Source organism: Narcine bancroftii, chromosome 8 (assembly GCF_036971445.1).
Source record: "Narcine bancroftii isolate sNarBan1 chromosome 8, sNarBan1.hap1, whole genome shotgun sequence".
NCBI lineage: Eukaryota > Metazoa > Chordata > Chondrichthyes > Torpediniformes > Narcinidae > Narcine > Narcine bancroftii.
In genome coordinates, this window is record NC_091476.1 from 108,739,106 (window position 1) to 108,766,915 (window position 27,810).

Sequence of the window (27,810 nt, forward strand, 5' to 3'; positions counted from 1 at the left end):
ACGGAAGGAGAAGAAGGGGAACAAGGTGGTCTTTGGGAACTCCATCGTTAGGGGAATGGACAGAAGATTCTGCGAACCTGACAAGTGTTCCCGTATGGTGTGTTGCCTCCCAGGAGCCAGGGTACGTGACGTCTCGGATAGGGTTCAGAGTATCCTGGGGGGGGAAGGAGACCGGCCAGAGGTCCTGATACACGTGGGCACAAATGACGTAGATAGATTGAAGGAGGAGATCCTGAAGAGAGACTACCGTGAGCTCGGAAGGAGGTTGAGAAGCAGGACCTCCAGGATTGTAATCTCGGGGCTGCTTCCTGTACTGTGCGAGGGTGGGGGCAAGAATAATAAAATCAAGAGGTTAAACGTGTGGCTGAGGGAATGGTGCAGAGTGCAGGGATTCAGGTTCATTGACCATTGGGATCTCTTCTGGGGAAGACGGGACCTATACAGGAGGGATGGTTTACACCTGAATGCGAAGGGGGCCAATATACTGGCAGTTAGGTTTAATAAAGCTGTCGGAGCTGATTGAAACTAATTTGGCAGGGGGAAGGGAACAGGACTGATAGGGAAGTAGATAGGAGAGAGAATATAGGGGTGGTTCCGATAGACGGTGAAACAATAAGGAATAAGGGAGCTAAAAGTGATAGGAGAATAAGAACGAATGCACCAAGAACCAAGGTGGAGGGAGAAAGGAGGTATGGCATCAAGGTATTGTGTATGAATGCAAGGAGTGTAAGGAATAAAATGGATGAGCTTGAGGCGCAAATGGCAGTGGGAGGTTATGACATTGTCGGAATAACAGAGACATGGCTGCGGGAAGGGCAGGATTGGGAAATAAATGTTCCAGGGTACACGTCCTTTAGAAAGGACAGAAAGTTAAGAAGAGGAGGTGGGGTAGCTCTGTTGGTAAGAAATGAGATTCAGGCGTTTGAAAGGAAGGACATTGAAACAGGTGAGGTAGAGTCTGTTTGGATTGAATTAAGAAATTGCAAGGGCAAGAGGAATATAATGGGGGTCATTTACAGGCCTCCGAAAAGTAGCTCAGATATCGGTAGTAGTATAAATCAGGAATTAAGAGTGGCATGTCAAAGTGGTAGCAATACGGTAGTTATGGGGGACTTAAACATGAAGGTGGACTGGGATAATCAGACGGGGGCAGGAACACAAGAGAGCGAGTTTATAGAATGTCTACGAGATACTTTCTTGGAACAGCTAGTGGAGGAACCTACCAGGGGGAAGTCGATTCTGGACTGGGTGCTGTGCAGCGACGCAGACTTAATAAGTGACCTTTTTTTTTTTTTTTTTTTTTTTTTTTTTTTTTTTTTTTTTTTTTTTTTTTTTTTTAAATTTTTTATTTTTCACACCATAAATCACAATAGCCATGATATACACTTTTTCTTTTCCACACATTTACAGTGACTTTTTCTCCCTCCCCCCTCCCTCCTCCCAAGCCACCCCCCCATCCCTCCCCCCTCTCATCCATTTTAGTTATACAATCTAGGTTGCATTAATTCAGTTAGACAATGTTGTCATTCAACAAAAATACACCAGAAATTCTACTGAGTCCATTTTTTTCTTCTCTTCTCCTTCCATCAACTTAGGTAATGTTTGTTCCCGGTAGGTTTTCGCTATTGTATTTAATGTAAGGCTCCCATACTTGTTCGAATATTTCGATATTATTTCTTAAACTATATGTTATTTTTTCTAATGGAATACATTTATTCATTTCTATATACCATTGTTGTATTTTCAAATTATCTTCCAATTTCCAGGTTGACATAATACATTTTTTTGCTACAGCTAGGGCTATCTTAACAAATCTTTTTTGTGCATCCTCCAAGTCAATTCCAAATTCTTTATTTTTTATGTTACTTAGGAGAAAGATCTCTGGATTCTTTGGTATATTGTTTTCTGTTATTTTATTTAATATCTGATTGAGATCATCCCAAAATTTTTCTACTCTCTCACATGTCCAGATTGCATGAATTGTTGTTCCCCTTTCTTTTTTACATCGAAAACATCTATCAGATACTGTTGGGTCCCATTTATTTAACTTTTGCGGTGTAATGTATAGTCTGTGTAACCAATTATATTGTATCATACGCAGCCTCGTATTTATTGTATTTCTCATCGTTCCAGAGCATAACTTCTCCCATGTTTCCTTTTTTATCTTTATATTTAAATCTTGTTCCCATTTTTGTTTAGTTTTACCATTTGTTTCCTCATTTTCCTTTTCTTGCAGTTTAATATACATATTTTTTATAAATCTTTTGATTAACATTGTATCTGTAATCACATATTCAAGGTTACTTCCCTCTGGTAAACTCAAGTTGCTTCCTAATTTATCTTTCAAGTAGGATCTCAGTTGGTAATATGCCAGCGCTGTATCTCCCGTTATATTGTACTTATCTCTCATTTGTTCAAAGGATAAGAATCTACTTCCTGAAAAACAATTTTCTATTCTTTTAATCCCTTTTTTTTCCCATTTTCTAAAGGCAAGGTTGTCTATTGTAAAAGGGAGTAGCTTATTTTGCGTCAATATTAGTTTTGGTATTTGGTAATTTATTTTATTTCTTTCTACATGTATCTTCTTCCATATATTGAGGAGATGGTGTAATACTGGAGAAGTTCTATGTTGTACCAATTTTTCGTCCCATTTATATAATATGTGTTCAGGTATCTTTTCCCCTATTTTATCTAATTCTAGTCTCGTCCAGTCTGGTTTTTCCCTTGTTTGATAAAAATCTGATAGGTACCTTAATTGTGCGGCTCTATAATAATTTTTGAAGTTTGGCAATTGTAAGCCTCCTTGTTTATACCATTCTGTTAATTTGTCTAGTGCTATCCTCGGTTTCCCCCCTCTCCATAAAAATCTCCTTATTATTTTCTTTAACTCTTTGAAGAATTTTTCTGTCAGTTGTATTGGCAATGCCTGAAATAAGTATAGTATCCTTGGAAAAATGTTCATTTTAATACAGTTTATCCTTCCTATCAGTGTTAGTGGTAGCTCTTTCCAATGCTCTAAATCGTCCTGTAGTTTTTTCATTAGTGGATTGTAATTGAGTTTATATAATTGGCCTAGATTTTTGTTTATTTGCACACCTAGGTATCTTATTGCCTGCGTTTGCCATCTGAATGGGGATTCCTCCTTAAATTTTGAGAAATCCGCGTTATTCATAGGCATTGCTTCTCTTTTATTTACGTTTATCTTGTATCCCGACACTTCTCCATATTCCTTCAATTTCTTATATAGTTCTTTTATTGATAGTTCTGGTTCTGTTAAGTACACTATCACATCATCCGCAAACAGACTGAGTTTATATTCCCTGTCTTTTATTTTTATTCCTTTTATATTATTATCTCTTCTTATCGATTCTGCTAGTGGTTCTATAGCTAGCGCAAACAATAATGGTGATAGTGGGCATCCCTGCCGCGTTGACCTGCTTAAGTTAAATTGCTTTGATACATGTCCATTTACTGTCACTTTCGCTAACGGTCCCTTATATAATGCTTTAATCCAATTAATATACTTCTCCGGTAAACTGAATTTTTGCAATACTTTGAACAAGTAATTCCATTCTACTCTGTCGAAGGCCTTCTCTGCGTCTAAAGCAACTGCTACTGCCGGTGCTTTATTTCCTTCTACTGCATGAATTAAGTTAATAAATTTACAAATATTGTCTGTTGTGCGTCTTTTTTTGATAAATCCAGTTTGGTCTAAATTTACCATTTTCGGTACCTGTTCTGCTAATCTGTTCGCTAATAGTTTAGCTATTATCTTATAATCTGTGTTTAGCAAAGATATTGGTCTATATGACGCTGGTGAGAGTGGATCTTTCCCTTGTTTTAGTATCACTGTAATTATTGCTGTTTTACATGAATCTGGTAAGTTTTGTGTCTCATCAATCTGGTTGATTACATCCAGGAGGGGCGGTATTATTAGGTCTTTAAATGTTTTGTAGAATTCTATTGGGAGTCCATCCTCTCCTGGTGTCTTATTATTTGGTAAATTTTTTATTATCTCTTGTATTTCTACTGTTCCAAATGGTTCTGTTAATTTATTTTGTTCCTCTATTTGTAGTTTTGGTAGTTCAATTTTAGTCAAAAATTCATCTATTTTCCCTTCTTTCCCTTCGTTTTCGGTTCGGTATAATTGTTCATAGAATTCTCTGAAGTTTTCCTTAATTTCTTTTGGATTATATGTAATTTGTTTGTCTTTTTTCCTTGTTGCCAATACCGTTTTCTTAGTTTGCTCTGTCTTAAGCTGCCATGCTAGGATTTTGTGTGTTTTTTCCCCTAGTTCATAATATTTCTGTTTTGTCTTCATTATATTCTTCTCCACCTTATATGTTTGTAATGTTTCATATTTTATTTTTTTATCCGCCAATTCTCTTCTTTTGGTTGTATCTTCCTTTATTGCTAATTTTTTTTCTATGTTTATTATTTCCCTTTCCAACTGCTCTGTTTCCTGATTATAGTCCTTCTTCATCTTGGTTGCATAACTTATTATTTGCCCTCTAATGAATGCTTTCATTGCGTCCCATAGTATAAACTTATCTTCCACTGATTCCGTATTTACTTCAAAGTACATTTTTAATTGTTTTTCAATAAATTCTCTAAAATCCTGTCTTTTAAGTAGCATGGGGTTTAATCTCCATCTATACATTCTTGGAGGGATGTCTTCTAGCTCTATTGCCAATAACAGGGGTGAGTGGTCCGATAATAGTCTAGCTTTATATTCCGTTTTCCTAACTCTCCCTTGTATGTGGGCTGATAACAGGAATAGGTCTATCCTTGAGTATGTTTTATGTCTAGTCGAGTAGTATGAGTATTCCTTTTCTTTTGGGTTTTGTTTCCTCCATATGTCCACAAGTTTCATTTCTTGCATTGATTTAATTATAAATTTGGTTACTTTGTTCTTCCTGTTAATTTTTTTCCCCGTTTTATCCATATTTGGATCCAAATTCAGATTGAAATCCCCTCCTATTAGTATGTTCCCTTGCGTATTAGCTACCTTCAAAAAGATATCTTGCATAAACTTTTGATCTTCTTCGTTAGGTGAATATATATTAAGTAGATTCCAAAGCTCTGAATATATCTGACATTTTATCATAACATATCTCCCTGCTGGATCTATTATTTCCTCTTCTATTTTAAATGGCACATTTTTGCTAATTAATATAGCCACTCCTCTTGCTTTTGAATTATACGATGCTGCTGTTACATGTCCTACCCAATCTCTCTTTAATTTCTTGTGCTCCAATTCAGTTAAATGTGTTTCTTGGACAAATGCTATATCTATTTTTTCCTTTTTCAGTAAATTTAGTAGTTTCTTCCTTTTAATTTGGTTATGTATTCCATTAATATTTAGAGTCATATAGTTCAGCGTAGCCATTTTATATTTTGTTTATCTTCTCTTTCCGTTTTTCCATCATTACCTTTCCTCCTTTTCCATTTCTGTTTTCTTATTTTCAACTCTTTACCAGACAACATTCCTACAACATCCAACATTTTCCTTATTCTCCTATTTCTATCTTCTTTATCCCCAATCTCCCCTTCCCCTCCTGAGTTGCCCTTTATCCCTTGTCGGACAACCACATCTCCCCTCTCCATTTGGATTTGCGAATCCACTCGCAAGCGTCAACTGATTTTGCAGTGACCGCTCTTTTCCCCCCACCCAGCCCCCCCCAGAAAAGATTTCGTTTTTTATATGTCACAAAGGTCACTCTTTTAGTTCCCTCCTTATTCTCTCTATTCCATTACCTTCCCTTATTAATTCTTGTCTATACTTTCTATGTTTTCCTCTAATTACAGATACTTTCACATATGCCCGTTGTCTCTATTCACTCTTATACCTCTTTACCCGCATACATATCAATCGTGGTCATTTTTACCCTCCTTACCCGTCTTCATCCCTCAGTCTATTTTTGTCTTTACCCACATACATATCAATCGTGATAATTTTTGCTCTCATTACCCGTCTTCATCCCTCAGTCTATTTTTGTAATTGTTCTGCAAATTTTCGTGCTTCTTCTGGATCCGAGAATAGTCTGTTTTGTTGTCCTGGAATAAATATTTTCAATACCGCAGGATGCTTCAGTGTAAATTTATATCCTTTCTTCCATAAAATCGCTTTTGCTGCATTGAACTCTTTTCTCTTCTTTAGGAGTTCAAAGCTTATATCTGGATAAATGAAGATTTTTTGCCCTTTGTACTCCAGTGGTTTGTTGCCCTCTCTTACTTTTTCCATTGTCTTCTCCAGCACCTTTTCTCTTGTAGTATATCTTAGGAATTTTACTACAATAGATCTTGGTTTTTGTTGTGGTTGTGGTTTAGGGGCCAATGCTCTATGTGCCCTTTCTATTTCCATTTCTTGCTGTAGTTCTGGACATCCTAGGGCCTTAGGGATCCATTCTTTTATAAACTCCCTCATATTCTTGCCTTCTACATCTTCCTTAAGGCCCACTATCTTTATGTTATTTCTTCTGTTATAATTTTCCATTATATCTATTTTTTGGGCTAGTAATTCTTGTGTCTCTTTAGTTTTTTTATTAGATTCCTCCAATTTCTTTTTTAAGTCTTCTACCTCCATTTCTGCTGCTATTGCCCGTTCTTCCATCTTGTCCATTTTTTTCCCCATTTCTGTTAAGGTCATATCCATTTTATTTATTTTCTTTTCTGTGTTGTTTATTCTTCTTCTTAAATCATTGAATTCCTGTGTTTGCCATTCTTTAAATGACTCCATGTATCCTCTAACAAGAGCAAGTACCTCCTTTACCTTGCCTATCTTTTCTTCTTCTATTTCCCTGTACTCTTCCTCTTCCTCTTCTTCTTCCTCTAGGTTGACCATCTGTTGTTTCTTTGCTGCCCTTTCCTCCTCTTCTTTCTTGTTTCCATTGTCTTCTGTGGTGTCTTCTTGCTGCAGGTGTTCTGCAGCTGTCGTTGCCGGCTGTGGAGATCGACTCCCCAGCTGGTCCCCCCTCCCGTCGGAGTGTTTTTTTGTATGCGCATCGCGCATGCGCGAGGAGTCGCGCATGCGCGGTTGCGCACTTTTACTCGGCTCTGTGAGCCATTGTTGTAGTTCTCTTTCTACCGACCTGAGGTAGTGGGGTCTTCTCTCCGCAGCGGGCCTCTTCGGACAGGTAAGGCCTTCACCTTTTTCCTCCGTTGTCTTCTCTTCCTCTCTTCTTTCCGTTGATTTTGATTTTTCTCCTTTTGTCTCCATCTTCTTTCCACCTTTATATTCACTTTTCTTTAACTTGTATTTCTGTGCCTTTGTATTTTCTCTCGTTTTTCCCGACTTTTCTGGAGAGGGCTGGAGTTCACCGTCCGGTCACTACTCCATCACGTGACTCCTCCCTTAATAAGTGACCTTGATGTAGGGGAGCCATTAGGGAATAGTGACCATGGTATGGTTACTTTTAAGCTGCAATTAGAAAGGGAAATGGAAAGGAAGTCGGAAGCATCTGTACTTCAGTTAAATAAAGGGAATTTTGCAGCTATGAGGGAGGAGCTATCCAAAATAAAATGGGAAGATACACTAGCTGGGAGGACAACTGGGGAAAAATGGCAGGTTTTTATGGACATTTTTCACAGCATTCAGGACAAATTTATTCCAAAGTGGAGGAAAGGCTCTAGGAGATGCAAATGGCAGCCCTGGCTAACTAAGGAAATCAAGTGCATTATCAAATCCAAAGGGAGTAATTATAAGATAGCGAAGCGGAGTGGGAAATTAGAGGATTGGGAAACCTTCAAAGAACATCAGAGGGTAACTAAGAAAGCCATAAGAGACGGGAAAATGAAGTACAAGAGGAAATTAGCAGATAATATTGCGGAGGATAGCAAAAGCTTTTTTAAGTATGTGAAGAGGAAGAAATTGGTTCGGTCTAAAATTGGCCCTTTGAAAATGGGCAAGGGTGAAATTATTACCGGAAACAAGGAGATGGCAGAGGAATTTAACAAATACTTTGCAACTGTCTTCACCAAGGAGGATATAGGTTATAGTCAGTTAGGGGGTAGTGGTCATGCGGTACCAAGAAACTTGGGGAACTTTACTGGGGAGGTAGGGGATCTAATGGATATCCGGATCCAGAAGCAGGAGGTTATGAGTAAATTGTTGGGACTGAGGGCTGATAAATCCCCAGGGCCTGATGGGCTGCATCCTAGGGTGCTTAAAGAGGTGGCTATGGAAATTGTGGAGGCCTGGTCGACATTTTCCAAAGTTCCATAGATTCCGGGGAGGTCCCTGAGGATTGGAGAGTGGCTGATGTGGTGCCGCTTTTTAAGAAAGGAGGGAGGGAGAAAACGGGAAATTATAGACCGGTTAGCCTGACATCAGTGGTGGGGAAGACATTGGAGTCCATCATAAAAGGAGAAATAGCAGAACACTTAGTCAGTAATAATAGTATAAGGGCTAGTCAGCATGGATTCCTTAAGGGTAAGTCATGCTTGACTAACCTTCTGGAATTTTTTGAGGATGTGACAAAGAGGGTGAACTCGGGAGAGCCAGTGGATGTGGTGTATTTGGACTTCCAGAAGGCCTTTGATAAGGTACCGCACGGGAGTCTAGTGGGCAAGATCAGGGAGCATGGTATTGGAGGTAAGGTGCTGACATGGATAGGAAATTGGTTAAGAGATAGGAAACAAAGGGTTGGAGTGAATGGGTCTTTTTCAGAATGGCAGGATGTGACAAGTGGAGTGCCTCAGGGATCGGTGTTGGGTCCTCAGTTGTTTGTAGTTTATGTTGATGATTTGGATGAGGGGATTGTGAATAACATGAGCAAATTTGCAGATGACACTAAACTGGGTGGCGGTGTGGGGTGTGAGGAGGATGTAAGGAAAATGCAGAGGGACTTGGACAGGCTGGAGGAGTGGGTGGCTAAATGGAAGATGAATTTCAATGTGAACAAATGTGAGGTTATTCATTTTGGGGGAAGTAATAGGAAAGCTGAGTATTATTTAAATGGAGACAAGCTAGGGAGTGGGGAAGTGCAAATGGATCTGGGTGTACTTGTTCACCGGTCACTGAAGGCTAGCATGCAGGTTCAGAAAGCTGTGAAGAAGGCAAATGGAATGTTGGCTTTCATAAAGAGGGGATTGGAGTATAGGAACAGAGAAGCCCTTCTGCCGTTATACAGGGCCCTGGTGAGACCCCACCTGGAGTATTGCGTCCAGTTCTGGTCTCCAAACTTGAAGAAGGACATACTAGCTATAGAGGGTGTGCAGCGCAGATTTACAAGGTTAGTTCCAGGGATGGCAGGGTTGTCATATGCAGCAAGGCTAGAAAAACTGGACTTGTATCCATTGGAGTTTAGAAGGATGAGGGGGGACATGATTGAGGTATATAAAATCATCAGGGGGATAGACAAGGTGAAGTCTGATTACTTGTTCCCAATGATGGGGGAGACGAGGACTAGAGGGCATAGTTTAAGAATACATGGTAGGCCCTTTAGGATGGAGATGAGAAAGCATTTTTTTACTCAGAGAAGTGTGAATCTGTGGAATGCTCTGCCACAGAGGATGGTAGAGGCGGATTCGCTGACTATGTTCAAAAGAGAGTTAGATAAGACTCTTGTGGGTAACGGAGTTAAGGGTTATGGGGATAAGGCTGGAAAGGGGTACTGATGGTAATGATCAGCCATGATCTAAAATGGCGGTGCTGGCCCGACGGGCCAAATGGCCTACTCCAGCTCCTATTGTCTATTGTCTATTGTCTTACCACTGCCATTCACTGTGATTATGGCTGATTATACACAATCAGTACCCCGTTCCTGACTTCTCCCCATATCCCTCGACTCCACTCTCTTTAAGAGCTCTATCTAACTCTTTCTTGAAAGCATCCAGAGAATTGCCCTCCACTGCCTTCTGAGGCAGAGCATTCCACAGATCCACAACTCTCTGGGTGAAAAAGTTTTTCTTCAACTCCATTCTAAATGGCCTACCCCTTATTCTTAAATTTTAACCTCTTACACACTTTGCTTATATCTCCCCTCACTCTTCTAGGCTCCATCTGTTCAATCTTTTCTCATAAGGTCACCTGCCCATTTTTCATATTAGTCTCGAAAAATTCAACTGAGCTGCTGTAGTAACATCATTCCTTAATTAAGAAGACCAATACTGTTCTTTCTATGTGGCTCTATACAACCGAAGAACAACCTCCCTAAATTTACATTTAATTAATCATAATATTCTGTCGGCTCTCCTAATTTCTTACAGTACCTGTGAACTAGTCTCTTGTAAATCATGTAGAACACTCAGATCACTCTGCCCCTCAGAACTTCCAATCTCTTCCTATTCAGATAATGTACTTTATTTTTTTCTGCCACAATGGAAAATTTCATATTTCACACATTGAGCTATATTTTTCAGATAGTTGCCCATTCGCTTATCCATTTGTGGTCTCCTGATGTTTGCTCCACAACTTACTTCCCTTCCTAACTTTTTAATCATCTGGTAATTTAAAAACCATGCCTTCATCAAAATTGTTTGCTCACCAGTCAAATTTCAGAAATCTGCAATGATCAGAAATCACATTCTGATAGGCCATGCAGAATAACTGGTGAGGACCTTAGGAGTGTCGACGTATAGAGGGATCTTGGCCACCCATGTTTCTGTAGTTACATGCTTTTCCTTTGATTCCAACTTTACTTAAGCTCAGATAGGGGACTTCTCTTGAATTCCTTCTCATTCAAATGCATCTATTCTACTTATTTCAGATGATGTCAACCTCTGCACCTTAACTGAGTGAACCCTTATCTAACTGGTTAGACCTCAGCAGCCATTTCTACTTGTATAGTCTCTTAATTATCATTCAGAATACGATCCTGGATTTGGTGATATTCTTCTGACTGCCTACCTGAGTATAACTTAAGGATTTCTGCTACCTATGGTCACTTTTTCAATGAGGTCTGAGCAATCATAGGTTGTTGCACAATTGGACCTTCTTGTATTTTTAAAATATTTCTTTTTCCATAAATATACATAGTAAACTCTCTAATATCACTCTGTGTGTGTGTGTGTGTGTGTGTGTGTGTGTGTGTGTGTGTGTGTAAACTTTTTCTTACAAAAAAAAGACAACCCCCCCTGCCCCCTTTTCACAATATAAATCCACACATCATCAGGGCTCACATTTATGATGATCTTAAAAAATTCTATATTGTGAACTTGCATCTATTTATACTACAGTACAATCTATTATTGTACTTTTTATTATTGTAGTTATAATTGGGTCCCTATATGATCCAAATATGGCTGCCATATCTTGATAAATATGTCATATTTTTCTTTAAGCTATATGAAATTTTTCCATAGGTATGCAGCTATTCATCTCAGCAGTCCATCGTGCTATATGTAGAGGGGAGTTGGATTTCTAAGTAATTGCTCTAAGGCTATTTTAACTAATGAAATTTGGAATTTAGTTATTTCAATAAAGTTGCCCAAAAGATAAAGCTCCAGATCACCCATGAAGGCCACCCCTGTTATTCTTGTTAATATTTCAGTAATATCCTGCCAAAAAGCTCTTATCTTCACACATGACCACGAAGCATATAAAAGTGTTCCTATTTCTGTCCCACACCTAAAACACATCTCTGATATTTCAGATTTTGATTTGTGCAACTTCTATGGTGTGAGGTATAATTGGTGTAGAAAATTATATTGCACTAATCCGTATCTTGCATTTATAATTGATGTCATGCTATCCAAACACCAATCAGACCAACATCTTTTCATTATTGCAACACCTAGATCCAACTCCCATCTCCCCCTCAATCCCTGTAAACCTGGTTTTGCACTTTCATTCTGGAGAGCAAAGTACATCTTGGTTTAGGTGTATTCCCCAGTCAAATTGCTTGTTCCATTTCACTAATTTCACATGGGGCCAAGTTTGTCCCTTATCTTTCTCTTGGGAATGATCTTAGCTGGAGAAAACAAAGGAAAGTCCCATTAGCTACTCCATTCTTATTTCTTAATTGTTCAAAAGATATAAAAGATCCTTTCACATAACAGTCATCAGTATATCTTATTCCTTTGTCATACCATGAATTCAATATTTTGTTACCCAGCTTCATTGGCAGCAGAACATTTTTACATAATGTTGTTCTTAATGATATACCCTGCTTTATTTCCAATGCATTCATTTATTTCTTGCCCATCGTCTAATCATATGTATTAATATAGGGTTATCCATCTTTTTTGTTATTAGTGTAACATTCCACTTATAAATAAAATCCTTTGCTGTTCCCTTTTTTATTAAATTCATTCCCATTCGGATCCAAGAGGAGTGACTATCTTCTTTGAAGAAGAATGATAAAAATCTTGTTTCTCTGTTAATACTTCTTAAAATACAGAAACCTAAGTCCTCACAATTTATAATCCCGTGTTAGCTTTTACAATGAAATTCTCAGCACTTTGCCTTTATATTTAATAATTTAAATTTTTTTTAGGTAGTTCAATAGGCAACAATTGAAAAAGATACTGTGATCTTGGCATCATCTTCATTTTAATACAATTTACCCTTGCCACTAAAATAATCGGCAAGTCTTTTCATTTCTGTAAGTTTTTATCTATTTTTTTTATAAAAGAGGAGTGTAATTAAATTTATACAAGTTCTGTAAATTATTATCCATCCTCATTCCTAAATATTTGATTCCATCTATTTTCCATTTAAATCTATTACTTTTAAAAATATTTATCATAATCAAAATTCGTCAATGGCATTATCTCACTCTAGGCCATATTTATTTTATAACCTGATATTCTTCCATATTTTTCTAATGCTATTGTAATTTTATCAAGGATTCAGCTGTGCCAGAGGTATATAATAGCACAGCATCAGCAAATAAGCTAATTTTATGTCTTCCAGTCTAACTGTGAAGCCCTTAACATCTGGATCTCTTATAATCTCTGCCAGTGGTTCAATCGCTAGGATAAAAAGCACTGGGGACAGAGGACACCCCTGTCTTCTCAATCTACTCAAGAGAAAAACTATTGACATCTGATTATTAGTTATAGTTTTTGGCTTGTGGTTTATGATAAAAAGTTTTTATCCAATTAATAAATTTTCACCCTATACCAAATTTTTCTAATGTTTTAAATAAAAAAGACCATTCTAAGTGGCCAAATGCTTTTCCAGTGTCTCGAGATAATGTTATACTTGGTTTCAACTTTGATTTTGCCATATATATTATGTTAAATAATCTACTTAGACTATTTGAAGAATATCTTCTTTTAACATAGCTCACCTGATCTGTATGTATTAATTTTGCTAGATATTGTCCCAATTTATTAGCTAGTGCCTTTGCCAATATTTTATAATCAGCATTCAGAAGTGGTGTAGGTTTTTAATGGGTCTCTACTTTTCTTTGGTAATACTGTAATCATAGCAGTGGAGAAAGATTCTGGGAGGGTTTGGATCTCCAATGCCTGGTCCAGTACATCCATCACAAGAAGCATCAATACATTTTTTAATTGCCTATAGGACACGGGAGGAAACCATCCTCCCCAGAGATTTGTTAGCTTGTAAAGTGCCCAAAGCTTTCTCAATTTCTTCACTTGTGAAAGGGGCATCTAAATCAACCCATTTTCTATTTTATAATTTTTGAAGTTCAATATTTGTTAAAAATGTCTATCTCATTTTTACCTCCTATTAATTCTGATTTGTAGATTTTCATATAATATTGTCTAAAATGTTACTTATTTCTTTTTGATTATATGTTATAATATTGGTTTCTGTTTTTATTGCATTTATCATCCCAGATGACTCTTCTGCCTTTACCTGCTAAAATAAAGCTTTATGTGCCCATTCTCCTAATTCATAATTTTTTTTGTTTTTAATATTTTTTCCAGTTCTATACCTTTGTATTGTGCTATATCTCAATTTTTTATTCTCTAATAATCTACTGTTCTATAACTCCCGTTTCTTGATATTCTTTTCCCAGTTTCATTATATCTTTCTTATTTTTGAATATTTTACTTTAATTTTATGATCAAACAAGTATCAATAATTAACCATCACAAATATATACATAAATGAAAAGGAATCACTGATACAGGTAGTTCAAGTTTCCAAAAAAATAAGACCCCATCCCTCCTCCCCCCAAAAAAACCCTCAAAAGAAAGAAGAAAAGAGCAGAAAAATAAATAATGAGGAAATAGAATGAAGATAAAGAAGAAAGAAAAAGAAACTGTTGGGATCTGGATTTCAGCTCAGATAAGTCCAGGGTTTTTTTTAAAAAACTAGATCACAAATATGGGAGATTAAAAAATTCAAAAATAGTGTGAGTACCTAAAGTATTCAACCCTATATTTGTAGGTATGGCTGCCATACCTGCAAAAACATATTGTATTTTTTCCTTAAATTTAGGTAATTTTCTCCAGGGGAACACAACTATGCGTTTCTGCATTCCATCAGGCTATGTCCAGAAGGGAATCAGACTTCCAGGTAAGTGCTATACATTTCCTGGCCACTGCTAATGCAATCTTAAGAAATTCTAATTGGCACTTGGACAACCTCATTTTAGATCTTACGTCCATAATATTTCCTAGAAGAAACAATTCTGGACTTAGCGCAATTGCTTCTCAATAATTAGGTTTAATAAAATTCTTAAATTTTCCCAAAAAGGTTTCAGATTAGAGCATGACCAGTTAGAATATAAAAAGGTACCTGCTTCTTCCCCACATCTAAAACATATATCAGATATATTAGAATTTAATTTATGCAATTTCTGCAGGGTAAGATGTAGCTGATGCAAAAGATTATATTGCACCAGTCTATGTCTTACAATAATTGTATTAGTCATGCAATCATGGCATAAATCAGACCAAGTCTTATCATTAATACAAATATTCAAGTCTGATTCCCAACTTTGTTTTGATTTGTATAATTCCCACTTTGGAGTGCCCAATTGAAGTACATTGCTGATGTAAATTTCTTTGTGATCCTCTTTTGACTCAATCTTAATTTCAATGCCCTCTGGCAAAATCATAGTCTGTCCTAATACATCTCTAAAAAAAAAAGCTTTTAATTGAAAGTAGCAGAAAATTTATATTATTATGGTTATTGTATTTATTTTTTTAACTGTTCAAATTACATTAATTTCCCTTGTACATAACAATATTCTACATATCTGATCCCTTTTACAGGACCAGGCATGTAGAATCAAATTACCCATAGTTAAAGGAATTATTCTATTTTGAATCCTTCTTTTAGTCCGATAGTTCAAACATTGTTTCATCTGCTAAAATTCTCCATGTAGTTGATCTTGTCCAGCAGACCTTGTCAGTTCGACTCCCAGTTCTTGGTATTTACCAAATCTATTTCTGCTTAGGCCATTCTTTGCATTAAGTCTTCAACAATTTCTTCAATCTCAGTCATCCTTTCAGACATGTCCCTCATTACAGTTTCAACTCGACCCCTGCAAATTGGTTACTCAAGTTTTCCATTTTCTCCAGGATAATATTTAGATCTTGTCCCAACTCCCCAGCTCTGCTAGAGTCTGCTGGTCCCGTGGCCACTTTTAATGGCACTCTCTTTTGGGCTTTCGCTCAATATTCCTGGCTGAGTAGAAACTACCTTGGCTTTTGTTTTCTGCTTCCTTGGTCTCTTGGTACTGGCTTTATCTAATTTTGGTGGAAAAATTCTTAATTTTGAGATTTTAGCTATCTTTTTGGTACTCTTTACTGAGAGCTCAACTAAAACACATATGTCTAAGTTCTTCACATGGCCAAGCCCCCTGGACCTTCATGTATTACTTTCGGAACAAGCATAACTTACAATCCAAGAACAAAACATATCAAACATGTCAATTCTTGCAGATAAAGGAAAACAGCTCCTGTTACCCAGTTCCATTCTACTTCACCACCTTTTCCATCAATCTTCCATCCACACAGCACTCCCACTGTATCTCCTCCCCAACTTTCCCATCAGGCCACAAACCCTCCCTCCCATGGATGACTCCACCATTCACCTTCTTTCAGCATTTGCCTCCAACTACCCCCTCTACCCATTTAACCCCTACCCCCATCCATCTGCCCTCCTCCTTTATTGTCTTCCCCTGCGTCCACATATCATCTTTCACCAGTCCATCGATCATCCACTGACCCCTCCCATCCCGTCTTTTTAATGCTGTCTGCCCCCTTTCCTTTCTCAGTCCAGCAGCAGGGCTTCGACCAGAAACAAACCATCAATTTCTCCCATTTTACTAATAAGCACAACACACGACCACTTGATTCCTGTTTCCTTGCATGTCCTAAACCATCTTATCGTCTCCAATAATTTTACTCAATCCAGCTAACTTAAAAAACAAACCCATTAAAGTACATGAGTTATTAAAAATTATGCTCACCTATTTCCCATATTTTCCATTTTGCATGAGTGTAAAAGAATAATTACTCAGTAGTAAATAAGTAGTTCAACAGAAAAAGCACAAAAATGCTGGAGAAACTTAGCAGGTCAAAAAGTGCCTTTACGTAGTGAAGGTGAAGGCACATCACCAACGTTTCGGGGTTGAACCCTTCATCAAGGTAGTTCAACTAATTTGCAAAAAAAGTTGGACATTTATTTCGAAAGTTGCAATTGCCCAGTACAGTTAACGTGTTAAGATTGTCTAAAAGTCCCAGAGTATTTGAGATGAGGTGATCATTGTGCAGCAGATTTGAAGTGTGAAAAGCATCTGAAACTCAAGCAGTGATATCAGATATTAACAGAATGTGGTCTTAGATTTTCCAAGCGACAAATTTTGTTTTCACGAATGCGATTATGCTAATTTCTCATCTTATTACTACACACCCACACAGACCTGACATGATTGCTTTTTTGTTATACTGTAGCGGCGGCTACACTGCTCCTGCAATAACACACATAACTAGACGGGTTGAGCTTAGTGAGCAGACTAGTTTATTGCAGGCAGCTGGGCTGCACTTATACTCCCAGCCCGGACCTGGCTGAGAACTGCGCTGGAGGGTACTGACATCACCCGGGCATCATGTGGTCCCCAAGCGTGGGTTTCTGAGATCCGAGCTGGAAGGAAGGGAAAACACCTGATGGAGCCATTTTGGCCACCTTCCCCGCCGCGTGGCTTACAAGCAGGGTCGGTTCGCCTGCCTTGTGGTGAGCTGCCACACAGCCCCCACCCCAGAACCGGTGCCAATATCCTTTTTTACTGGGCGGCCTTGCTTCTTGGGTTGGGCAACCACCACGGGCTTGGTGGGATTGAGGTGCGCTGGCTTCAGCCTATCCATGGTAAACAGCTCATGCCTGCTGCCCAAGTCCAGTGTGAATGTTGAGCCGGAACGCTGTATAACCCTGTACGGCCCCTCGTACTGTTGCTGCAGCGGTGCCGCGGTCGGGCCCCGCTGAACGAAAATGAACTCCGCGGAAAGAAGCTCACCAGGAACATGAGACGGGTGGGTGCCATGCCTGGGTGGCGGTGGGAGTTTGAAGGAGTCCAAGCGTGCCCTGAGGTGTGGAAGTAGTTCATGTGGCGACTGCTGGGGATTGTGAGGTGTGTTGAATTCACCAGGTAGTACCAGCGGCGCACCATAGACCAGCTCAGCTGATGATGCCTGCAGATCTTCCTTGGGACTGGAGCGGATGCCCAGAAGCACCCAAGGCAGTTTGTCCGTCCAGTTGGGACCAGTAAAGCGGGCCATGAGCACCAACTTAAGGTGGCGGTGCAGACATTCGACCAGTCCATTAGCCTCCGGGCGGTAGGCCGTGGTGCGGTGTAGCTGGATCCCAAACCCGTTGGCGACTTGTGCCCAGAGTTCAGATGTGAACTGGGTACCCTGATCGCTGGTGAGGTGAGCCAGGACGCCGAACCGGGTGACCCAACCATGCAACAGGGCTTGGGAGCAGGAGTCAGTGGAGACATCTGGCAACGGGATCACCTCGGGCCAGCGAGTGGTGCAGTCCACCACCATAAACAATGGGTAATGGGTAAGGGCCGACAATGTCCACGTGAATGTGGCTGAACTGTTCCCGGACGTGATCGAACTCCGTATGGGCGCCCTGGTGTGCCTGTGCATCTTGGACGCCTGGCAATGGGTGCATGTTCTGGCCCAGCCCGTGATCTGCTTCCGCAGCCCATGCCATACGAACCATTCTGCCACCATCTGGACCATGGACTTGATGGACGGATGTGAAAGGTCATGGATGTGATGGAAGACCTGCCTGCGCCACTGCTGCGGAACCACTGGCCGCAGGGTGCCCAAAGAGATATCGCACAGGATGGTGCCTTCGCCGCTCGGAGTCGGGAGGTCTCGGAACCGCAGGCCGGTGATGGCGGCCTTGAAGGCCCTCGTCTCCTCATCAACTTCCTGATCCCGGGCGAGCTGGTCGAAGTCGAGGCTGGGTGTCAGCGCCCAGATGGCCGGTCACGAGAGTGCATCGGCAACCACATTGTCCTTCCCCGCCTTGTGCCAAATGTCAGTGGTAAACTCCAACACGAAGGAGAGGTGATGCTGCTGGCTGGCTGACCAGCGATCCTTTGCCATCGCAAATGCCTGGGTGAGGGGTTTGTGGTCGGTGAAAATGGTAAAAGTCTTTCCCTCCAAAAAATAGCAGAAATGCTGCACCGCCAGGTACATGCCCAGTAACTCGCAGTTGAAAGCACTATTCTTGTGTTCCGGCGGATGGAGCAGGCAGCTGAAGAATGCCAGCGGTTTCCAATGTCCATTCATCTGCTGCTCCAGGATGCCACCGATGGCTGTGACAGAGGGATCGACAGAGAGTGCCATGTGCAGGTTGGTGTGCAGGTGGACGAGCATGGTGGCCTTTGCCAGGGCATCCTTGGTGGCCTTGAATGCAGTGCAGGCTTCTGGGTTCCAAGTGAGCATCTTGTGCTAGGCTGCAATGAGGGCGAACAGCGGCTGCATGATGCGCGCAGCTCCCGGGATGAAGCGGTTGTAAAAGTTGACCATACCCGTGAACTCCTGCAGCCCCTTGAGGCTGTCCGGGTGTGGAAACTCCCTGATAGCGGTGACCTTTGCAGCAGCGGGCGTGGCTCTTACGACCATGATGGAATGGCTCAGGAACTGCATGGACTCTTTCCCGAACTGGCACTTGGCCGGGTTGATGGTAAGACCGAAGTTGGACAGCTGGGAGAAAAGGGCATGTAGGTGGGCCTTGTGTTGCGCTTGCTCCTTGCTGGCGACAAGGATGTCATCCAAATAAATAAAGATGAAATCCAAGTCCCTACGCACAGAGTCCATGAGGCACTGGAAGGTCTGAGTGGCGTTCTCGAGCCTGAACGGCATGCGCAGGAATTTGAACAGGCCAAAGGGGGTGATAATGGCTGTCTTGGATATGTCCTCAGGGATCTGGTGATATCCGCACACCAGGTCAACCTTGGAGAAAACCCTCATGCCATGAAGGTTGGCTGTAAAGTCCTGGATGTGAGGGATGGGGTAACGCTCAGGAATGGTTGCCTCGTTGAACCATCGATAGTCTCCACAGGGACGCCAGCCGCTGGAGGCTTTCGGGACCAGGAGGACCGGTGAGGCCCATGGGCTGTCGGACCGCTGAATGATCCCCAGCTCCAACAGGTGCAAAAACTCCTCCTTCGCTACCTGGAGCTTGTCAGGCGGGAGTCGGCGTGCCTTGGCATGAACCGGAGGGCCCTGGGTGGGGATGTTGTGGAACACCCCGTGTCGCAGCGAGGCAATAGAGAACTGTGGCTTGAGGAATGTTGAGAACTTGTGCAGGATCTGCTGGAACTCGTCTCTGGGCGTGCTGATCGTGACCATCTGCGGTTGCTCCAAGCGGGAGGCGTCAAGGTGAATGGTCTGGAGTGTACAGGTGTCCACTAGTTACCTACCTTGAATGTCCACCAGAAGCCCATGTGCGAAGTGGAATTCTGCACCCAGGATGGCAGTCGGGAGGGACGAGACGGTGAACCACCACACAAAATTCTTTTGGCCGATTTGGATGTGGACTGTTTTTGTTTCCATACGTCCGGATTGCCGGTGCGTTGGCCGCACGGATGGGAGGTCCACGAGGTCGGTTCCTGGATTTGATGGCTGAGGGCGGTATGATGCTGATCTGGGCTCCAGTGTCAATGAGGAACCTTCAGCCGCTGACTGAGTCCCGCAGGTAGAGAAGGCTGTTTACTTGGCCAGCCGCTGCAGCCATTAACAGTGGCCAGCCTGGTTGTTTCCCTGGAACGAGCAGGGCTGACGACACTTCTGAGCCTTGGCTCCCGTGTGCTGGTGGTAGAAGCAGAGGCCTGAAGTGGATTCTGCGGCCTTGGTTATGCTCTTGGGGACCCCTGCGGGGGTCGTGTGTTCTACTGCAGCGCTAGGAGTGGGCTTGGCATGGTCGTGCCCATGCCTCATGATTTGCTGGACCACTGAGCCTTCCAAGAATTGTGCGTGCCATAGCTTTTAGATCTTATGGGTGACCTTCCTTGTCCCCGGGCATATGTTCGAGGAAGATGCACTCAAAAAGTGGGCAGTTAGTGTGCTCACCCATGAGCGCGAGCATCTTGTCCATCAGTTCCATCGAGGACCTGTCCTCCAGGACATCGAGGTGCAGCACCCGAGCGGCACGCTGGTGTATGGATAGTCCAAGGGACCCGGTAAGCACTCGCTTGATGATCTCGTACTTGTCCTCGGTGGGTGGATGTTGAACAAGGTGCAGCAAGCGTCTGGTGGTGGCCTGGTCCAGGGCAGCAACTACATGGTTAAATATGGTTGTGTCGGATGAAATCTGGCGGAGGTGAAACTGGGCCTCTGCGTGACCGAACCAGGCTTCCGGCTCCTGAACCCAGAATTCAGGCAGTTTTATGGCTATAGTGCTGATCCCAGGCTCGCTCATGATGGGTTCAAAGACTTTTAAACCAGACGGTGTCACCAATTGTAGCGGCGGCTATACTACTCCTGCAATAATACACGCAACCAGATGAGTTGAGCTCAGTGAGCAGACTAGTTTATTGCAGGCTGCTGGTGTGCATTTATACTCCCAGCCCAGACCTGGCTGAGAACCGCGCTGGAGGGCGCTGACATCACCCGGGCGTCACATGTTCCCTAAGTGCGGGTTTCTGAGCCCCGAGGTGGAAGGAAGGGAAACCCCCAATGGCGCCATTTTGGCCGGCTGCCCCGCCTCGTGGCTTACAAGTGTGGCCGGTTCGCCTGCCTTGTGGTGAGCCGCCACATTACATCAAATGATCTTGTCCTCCATTTTGTGCTTGTGGTTAAGATTCCTCAACAGAATGAATGTATGTATTTTGGGGAATGTCTTACCTTTTTTGACATAGAATTCATGTTTTTTTTACATTCAAAAACTTCTTCCTACCTTCCGGAGTGGGCATTCACACACAAACGACCAAAACTCGAAATCTCTGTTTTCTTATCTGAATGCCAGAAGTGCAGTAAGTAAGGAGGTGAGACTTGCAAATACGTACTAATCATTAGCCTGTTGTTTCTGGAATGCCTGCAGTTAACTTTAGACTACAGGCATTCTGGGAAGTTTACTGGGGTAAAATTTTTGAACTGGAATGACTCATTATTCTCATTCTGATGTTTTCACACAGACTGCGTTCCAGGAAATTGGAACATACCTGATTGATCACTCCCAGGACAATCAGGTGTTAACAACATTCTAACAGATGGTGGAATGTGGAGCAGCAAACGCCCTACTGGAGGAGCATTATACTAGTTTTCTCTCCTCTGCATACTCAGTCTTGATGAAAGCCACTTTCCCAAAATGTTGAGCATACATTTTCACTCACTGCTGCTGCTCAACCTGTGGAGTTCCTCCAGCAGATTTTCTGTTGACAGCATTAACCTCACTGAGAAGCTTTTGGGGTGATTCTATTACTTCCCTTCACCACAGTCCCAACCACCCCAATCCTCTCCCTTTTTTATCCCAGACATGGATCTCCCAAATCAAGGCCCTGATTTCCTTCCCTATTACAAACAAGGTACTGTTCTCTGGCCAGTGACCACCAACATTTCCCAACCTTCCCAAGGACTCAGCAGGCTGTCAATGTCCACCCAGTCTCGACTATCCCAAACACACCAGGCCTCCATAGGCTCTCAAGTACACACCCTCATTTTCCCCTGTGTGATAGTACAGATCTATCACCAATGTACATAGTGTATATAGTTACTGTATCTAGACTGTGCTTACAGCGATTGGCTGAGAGCTAAGCCACGCCTATTGTCTGGGCCTTAAAGGGTTGTGTCCCTAGCCAGGTCGGATCATTCTGGACTGGTCGGCCACATGTGAAGAGCTCCTGTCTTTTGCTAATAAAAGCCTTGGTTTGGATCAACAAGTCTTTGGTTCTTTCAACGAGCTCCACACCCTGTCCTTGAGCCCTGGGTCTGGATTTTTCTTGGTGATCTCTGTGAAACCAATATACAAAAGTAAAGGGTATATCACTCCTAGAGGAAGTCAGTGGGTCGAGCAGCATCTCCAGGGGCTGGGATGCGTGGGGATGGAACTCCCCATCCTAGAAGCCCAGCATTAGAATGGAGAGAAAATATAGAGTGGGCAGAGGAAAGGTGAGACAGAGACCAGTACATGATAGTTGGATAGAGGTGGGATGAAGGATGTTGGGCAGATGGAACCAGTTGGATGGAGTTGGGAGGGAGAGGCAGGTAGGTGGGTGATAGGTGGATTACAGGAATAATAGACAGATGCAGCCAGCTGTGTGGAGGGAGGGTTAAGGTGGAGACTGTTGCTGAAGGTGATAAGTGAGGACGCAATATCTATCAGGAAGGTAATAACCGGGATACACAAAAGAATGCAGAAGCAGGAATCTGGCACAAAAACTGTGTTGGAGGAACTCAGTGGGTTCAGAAGCATCAGTGGGAGAAAAAGAATGGTCAACATTTCAGGCTGGAACTCTCCATCAACACTGAAGGTGATTACGAGGAATATTTATGACAGAAGGGAAGAACAGATGTGGAGGGGATCCAGTCAGTGACTTGTGGGACTGAGGCAGATGGAGCCAAAGAAGAAGGCATTAAAATGAGTGATGTGAGGGTGAGAGGAGAGAGTATGGGAAAGGGCTGGAGGTGGATCAGAAGGAGAGAGAGAGAGGGGAACACAGGAGGCAAGGGATACCTAAAGTTCAACATTTCATCAGAAATACCATATCCCAAATGTTGTACAGGTACCTTTCATCTGTGTGGGGCATCACCCTGTCAGTGTAAATAACTGAGGATGAACAGATTAATATGTGAATTGGAGGAGAGTTGAAATGGCATACAAATGGGAGCCTGTGAGGGCCATTGAGGACAGAGTGCTGGGGCTCTGCAAACTAGTCACCAAGTTAGCACTTGGTCTTGTCAATGTAGCAGGGGCTACATCAGGAGCATTGGGAATGGCTAGTGGTGGGATTCTATTTGGAGCTGGTGGAAATGAGGGAAGCAGAGGCCAGTTGGGGAAACAGTGAGAACAAGGGGAGCTCATGATGGGAAGGAGCGAGTGAGAACAGAAGGTCCATGAAATGGAGAAAATGCAAGCGAGGGCTCCATCAACCACAGAAGGAGGGAAGCCACATTTTCTGAAGGAGAACATATAAGATGTCCCAGGATGGAAGGTCTCGTCTTGAGAGCAGATGCATCAAAGATAGAGAAACTGGGAGAAAGGGTTGAACAGCAAACAAGGACAGTGGAAGGACTCAGTAAGTCAGGCAGCATCCATTGAGAGAAGTGGACGGGCAACCTTTTGAGTTGGGACCTTTTATTAAAGTGTGGTGGGAAGAGTTGTTGTCTAAGTCAGACATTCTCAATTTTTTTTGGCTATGGCCCTCTTAGTTCAAAGTTTATGGCCCTTCTTCCCTGTGAAGCAGTCAAGTTTAGTTTCTTCCGTACTTCTCTCCTACCGATTACATAAAAATATTTGTTATGTGAGGTGAAAAGAAAACAAGGCTTTTACTTAAATATGCTGTGGCCCCCATTGAGAATAGCTGGTCTAAGTAGCTGCGGAAGCTGCTGGGTTTACAGTAAATGTCAGGAGATATTTTGTATCTGGAAATAGAGATAAAGAAACTTGAGATAACTCTCAGAAATGGTTCAAATGAATTTGAGAATAGGTGATAACTGCTACTATTTTGAATGTTGTATGAAGTGTAGAAAATAAATAAAAATTGAAAAGTAATTGTAAAATCAATTGCATTTGTGGATTACGAGAATTTATCTGCATATGTGTTTATTAAACAATTGCCCAAATGTACCAAAACATCAAACGAGGCTGAAAAAAGATTCAAGCTTCATTGAGCTGATTACCTGATAATAACACCTTAGAACACACATGTCAAACTCTGGCCCGCGGGCCAAATTTGGCCCGCGATATAATTATATTTGGCCCGCAAGATCATTTCAAAAATGTATTAGAGGTGGCCCGCTGGCCGCCGCGCCAGTATAGCGCATGCACAGTAATACAACAAATCCCAGAATGCATTGGCGTCAGCCTGATAATCGCCCCCACCTCCTCTGTTTACGTTGCAGGGTCTCACCGTGGACTCTGGTTTTGGGGCCTGGCCGGTGTCAGGGGAAGCCAAGGCCGCTTCCCAGCGCCCAGAAACGGAGGCCTCGGGCCTGACCTTGCCAGGACCGTTGCCCACTCCCCCTCCCTGCCGCAGGCCGATCCGCGACTCACGGTGACGGGGCCGATGATCCGCCGAGATGCCACCCTGCAGCGACAGCCGATGGCCCCGCACTGTCGTTGTCCAACCCGATCGCCAGCAAACCCCGCCCTCCCGCACACAGGCCTGAGTAAGTATTATGAACTTTAATCTCAGGATAAAACGATCTTCCAATAGTTTCATGTCACAGTGATAAATATATTCCTGGTTAAAAATGGTCCTGCACCTGGATACAAGCTCATTAGGCATAAAACTTGAAAAGTGTGTAAATCAAAGGATATCTGTACCAATGGAAAAAGAGCATGGCAAATAACCCTGCTAGAGTTCATGCCCACAATCAGTCACCCATTTGATTGTTTCAGGAATCATGTTATTCTCCCACATTCTCAATAGCCCTCAGATTTTACTATTCGACAGGACACTAGCAACATTTGACAAATCCTCTATAGAGAAATATTATTTATTGAATATTTTATTTCTCATTTGTTAATGCTTCTGGAAAGAGTTTAACCAAAACTATTATTAAACATTTATTTTAATAAGAAAAAGTTTAACATTACATATGTTGAAAGAAGAGAAAACATGCAGATGTTGTTGAAAATTTTCAATAAATATTTAGTTCGGCCCTCGACTTAGTCCAAGTTTTTAATTTTGGCCCTTTGTGAATTTGAGTTTGACACCCCTGCCTTAGAACATTAGTTAGGTGAGACAAAAGTAATCACAGCTATTATTTCAACCGCATTCATCTATGTTATTTTTACATAGAATTTACATTTTTGCTTTTCAAAAATGTTTTCCTACTTTCCAGAGTGGCCATTCATACATGAACAACTAAAACTCAAAATCTTCGTTTCCTTACGCAGCAGTTGTTTAAGCAACACAAATATTGGACTTAGCTTCTGAGTAGTTTTGCTGGGAAAGTGCAGAGGAGGCAAAGAAATGGGATCAGTGTAGGATTCTTGTAAACAGGAGCTTAATGGTTGGCACATACTTGGTGCGCAAAGGGCCTGTTTCCTCACTTATTGTCATTTTGATCTATTTCGTTGTGCATATTTTCATGGCTGACATAGCCAACTCTGATAGTCCATCCCCAGTTCCCTTTCAGATAGAGGTAATGAGTGGCCAGTTTGAAAGTTATGTCAATTTATTGTAGATTTTAACTATATGCATTTCCTCTGATTCTTTTGCCATTATAAGAGATTATTCAGTTATTAATAACATACAGTAAAACCCCTCGTATCCGGCACCTACAGGGATTAGTAGGTGCTAGATATACAAGTTTTCCAGATGATTGAGACCTCTTACAATGCCTAACTAATACACCTGAATTAAGAATAAAAAGTTTAAAAGACAAAACTAAAAATACTGTACTTACACTGAACAAAGTTGACTTGCATGAATTTATAAACCTTAAAGCATTTGACTTTATTTTCAGTCACATTCTTTGAAAACATTTAACTGTCACTGCATCTGCGGTTCCTTCCCTCCACAGAGCCGCCAAAAGTCGAACAGCAACATTATAGATAATGAAAGCCCCCCCACCCCAAGTCTACAGTTAAAGCCTTATTAATAATTAATAATATACTAATGATGGTAAAAACTTATTAAGCGGGGATTAGAAGACACTTTAAGAGAGTCAGTCCAATGGGGAGTGGAATCAACCAGCTCTTTATCCTGGGCGACGCCATTTTTTTCAAACACAACTTTATTTATCGGCTGCTAAGATGATGCATGACCAAGGCACTCTTCTGGCTGAATATTTGCTGCTACCAAACATTTACTTTACAATTTTAAACTTTTATTTAAATTTATATTTATTCTTATTTTTAAATGTATCTATTTTCCTAGATTTTTTTGGCCGGCTGCTTGAATTTCATAAACAGGAATTATCAATGGAACCTACCTTATAACATTGCTTCCTAAATAACATTTCACACTTCAAAGGCACCTCAGCAGCTGTAAAACACTTTGAGATGCAGCAATGATGTGCCTCATTCTAGCTTTATCCTCAGTATTGCACCTTGGCATTCTGAAGCCCCAATCGCCTTACCTGTGCTATTCTTTGGAACCATTGTGCTGTTCATCAGGGTCTTTGGGATGTTCTGATCCTCAAGGCTTTGCTCTTTATCTAGAATTCCCAATTAAATAAAATAGCCAAAATAGTTTTATAAATAATAGGAAATAACAAATAAAATGAAAGCATCTAATCATAAGAAGCTAACTTCAATCGAATGTTTACTGAGAACTATTCTGAGCTGCATTCTGGGGGATAGAATCTTTCTGTATGATTTTTTAAATCAGCAATAATGAAGGAATGAGTATATCCTTCCCAGTCTGTTAGGTGAACTGAAACCTGTTGGTTGTGTTACAAACCCACTATGTTGTGCCCATAATCAGGAAACAGTCATCAAAATAATAAACAACATGAATCGGATTTTCAAATTAGTGGATTGGATTGGTAAGATTCTGTGTAGTTTAAAACTACTGAAGCAGGGAACATAGACTGCTGCAAACTGCAGAGCGGATCACAGGAGGAGAGTGGGAGGTCTGCCTTGTGGTGAGCCGCCACACAGCACCCCCCCCCCCCCCAGAACTGGCACAATGTCCTTTTTTGCTGGACGGCCTCGCTTCTTGGGCTGGGCAGTGACCACGGGCTCAGTGGGATCGAGGTGCGCTGGCTTCAGTCTGTCCATGCCTGCCGCCCAAGTCCAGCGTGAATGTTGAGCTGCAATGCTGTATAACTTTGTACGGCCCCTTGTACGGTTGCTGCAGAGGTGCCATGGTCGGAACTCGCCGAACGAAAATGAACTCCGCGGAGAGCAGCTCGCCAGGAACGTGAGTTGGGTGGGTGCCATGCCTGGGTGGCGGTGGGGGTTTGAAGGAGTCTAAGCATGTCCTGAGGTGAGGAAGTAGTTCATGCAGCGATCACTGGTGCGTTGATGAACTCACCTGGTGGTGCCAGCGGTGCACCGTAGACCAGCTCAGCTGATGACGCCTGTAGTTCTTCCTTGGGAGTGGAGCGGATGTCCAGGAGCACCCAAGGCAGTTCGTCTGTCCAGTCAGGACCAGTGAGGCGGGCCATGATCACCGAATTAAGGTGGTGGTGCAGACATTCAACCAGTCCATTGGCCTCCGGGTGGTAGGCCGTGGGGCGGTGTAGCTATATCCCCAACCTGTAGGCAAGCTGTACTCAGAGCGCAGATGTGAACTGGGCGCCCCGATCGCT

General features: G+C 42.0%; 1 protein-coding gene across 4 annotated transcripts in view; it reads right to left on the minus strand.

Annotated features, from left to right (window-relative positions):
* Positions 1-27,810, minus strand: part of LOC138741160 (coxsackievirus and adenovirus receptor homolog) — a 54,176-nt gene that overhangs the window by 7,535 nt on the left and 18,831 nt on the right. For 3 of the 4 annotated variants that reach the window (XM_069894815.1, XM_069894818.1, XM_069894816.1), the window contains one exon: positions 26,635-26,712. The exons of the other annotated variant lie outside the window; for it this stretch is intronic. In XM_069894815.1, coding sequence (XP_069750916.1) covers positions 26,635-26,712 — 78 coding nt within the window. The remainder of the gene's footprint in view (positions 1-26,634; positions 26,713-27,810) is intronic. 4 annotated transcript variants of the gene reach the window in all.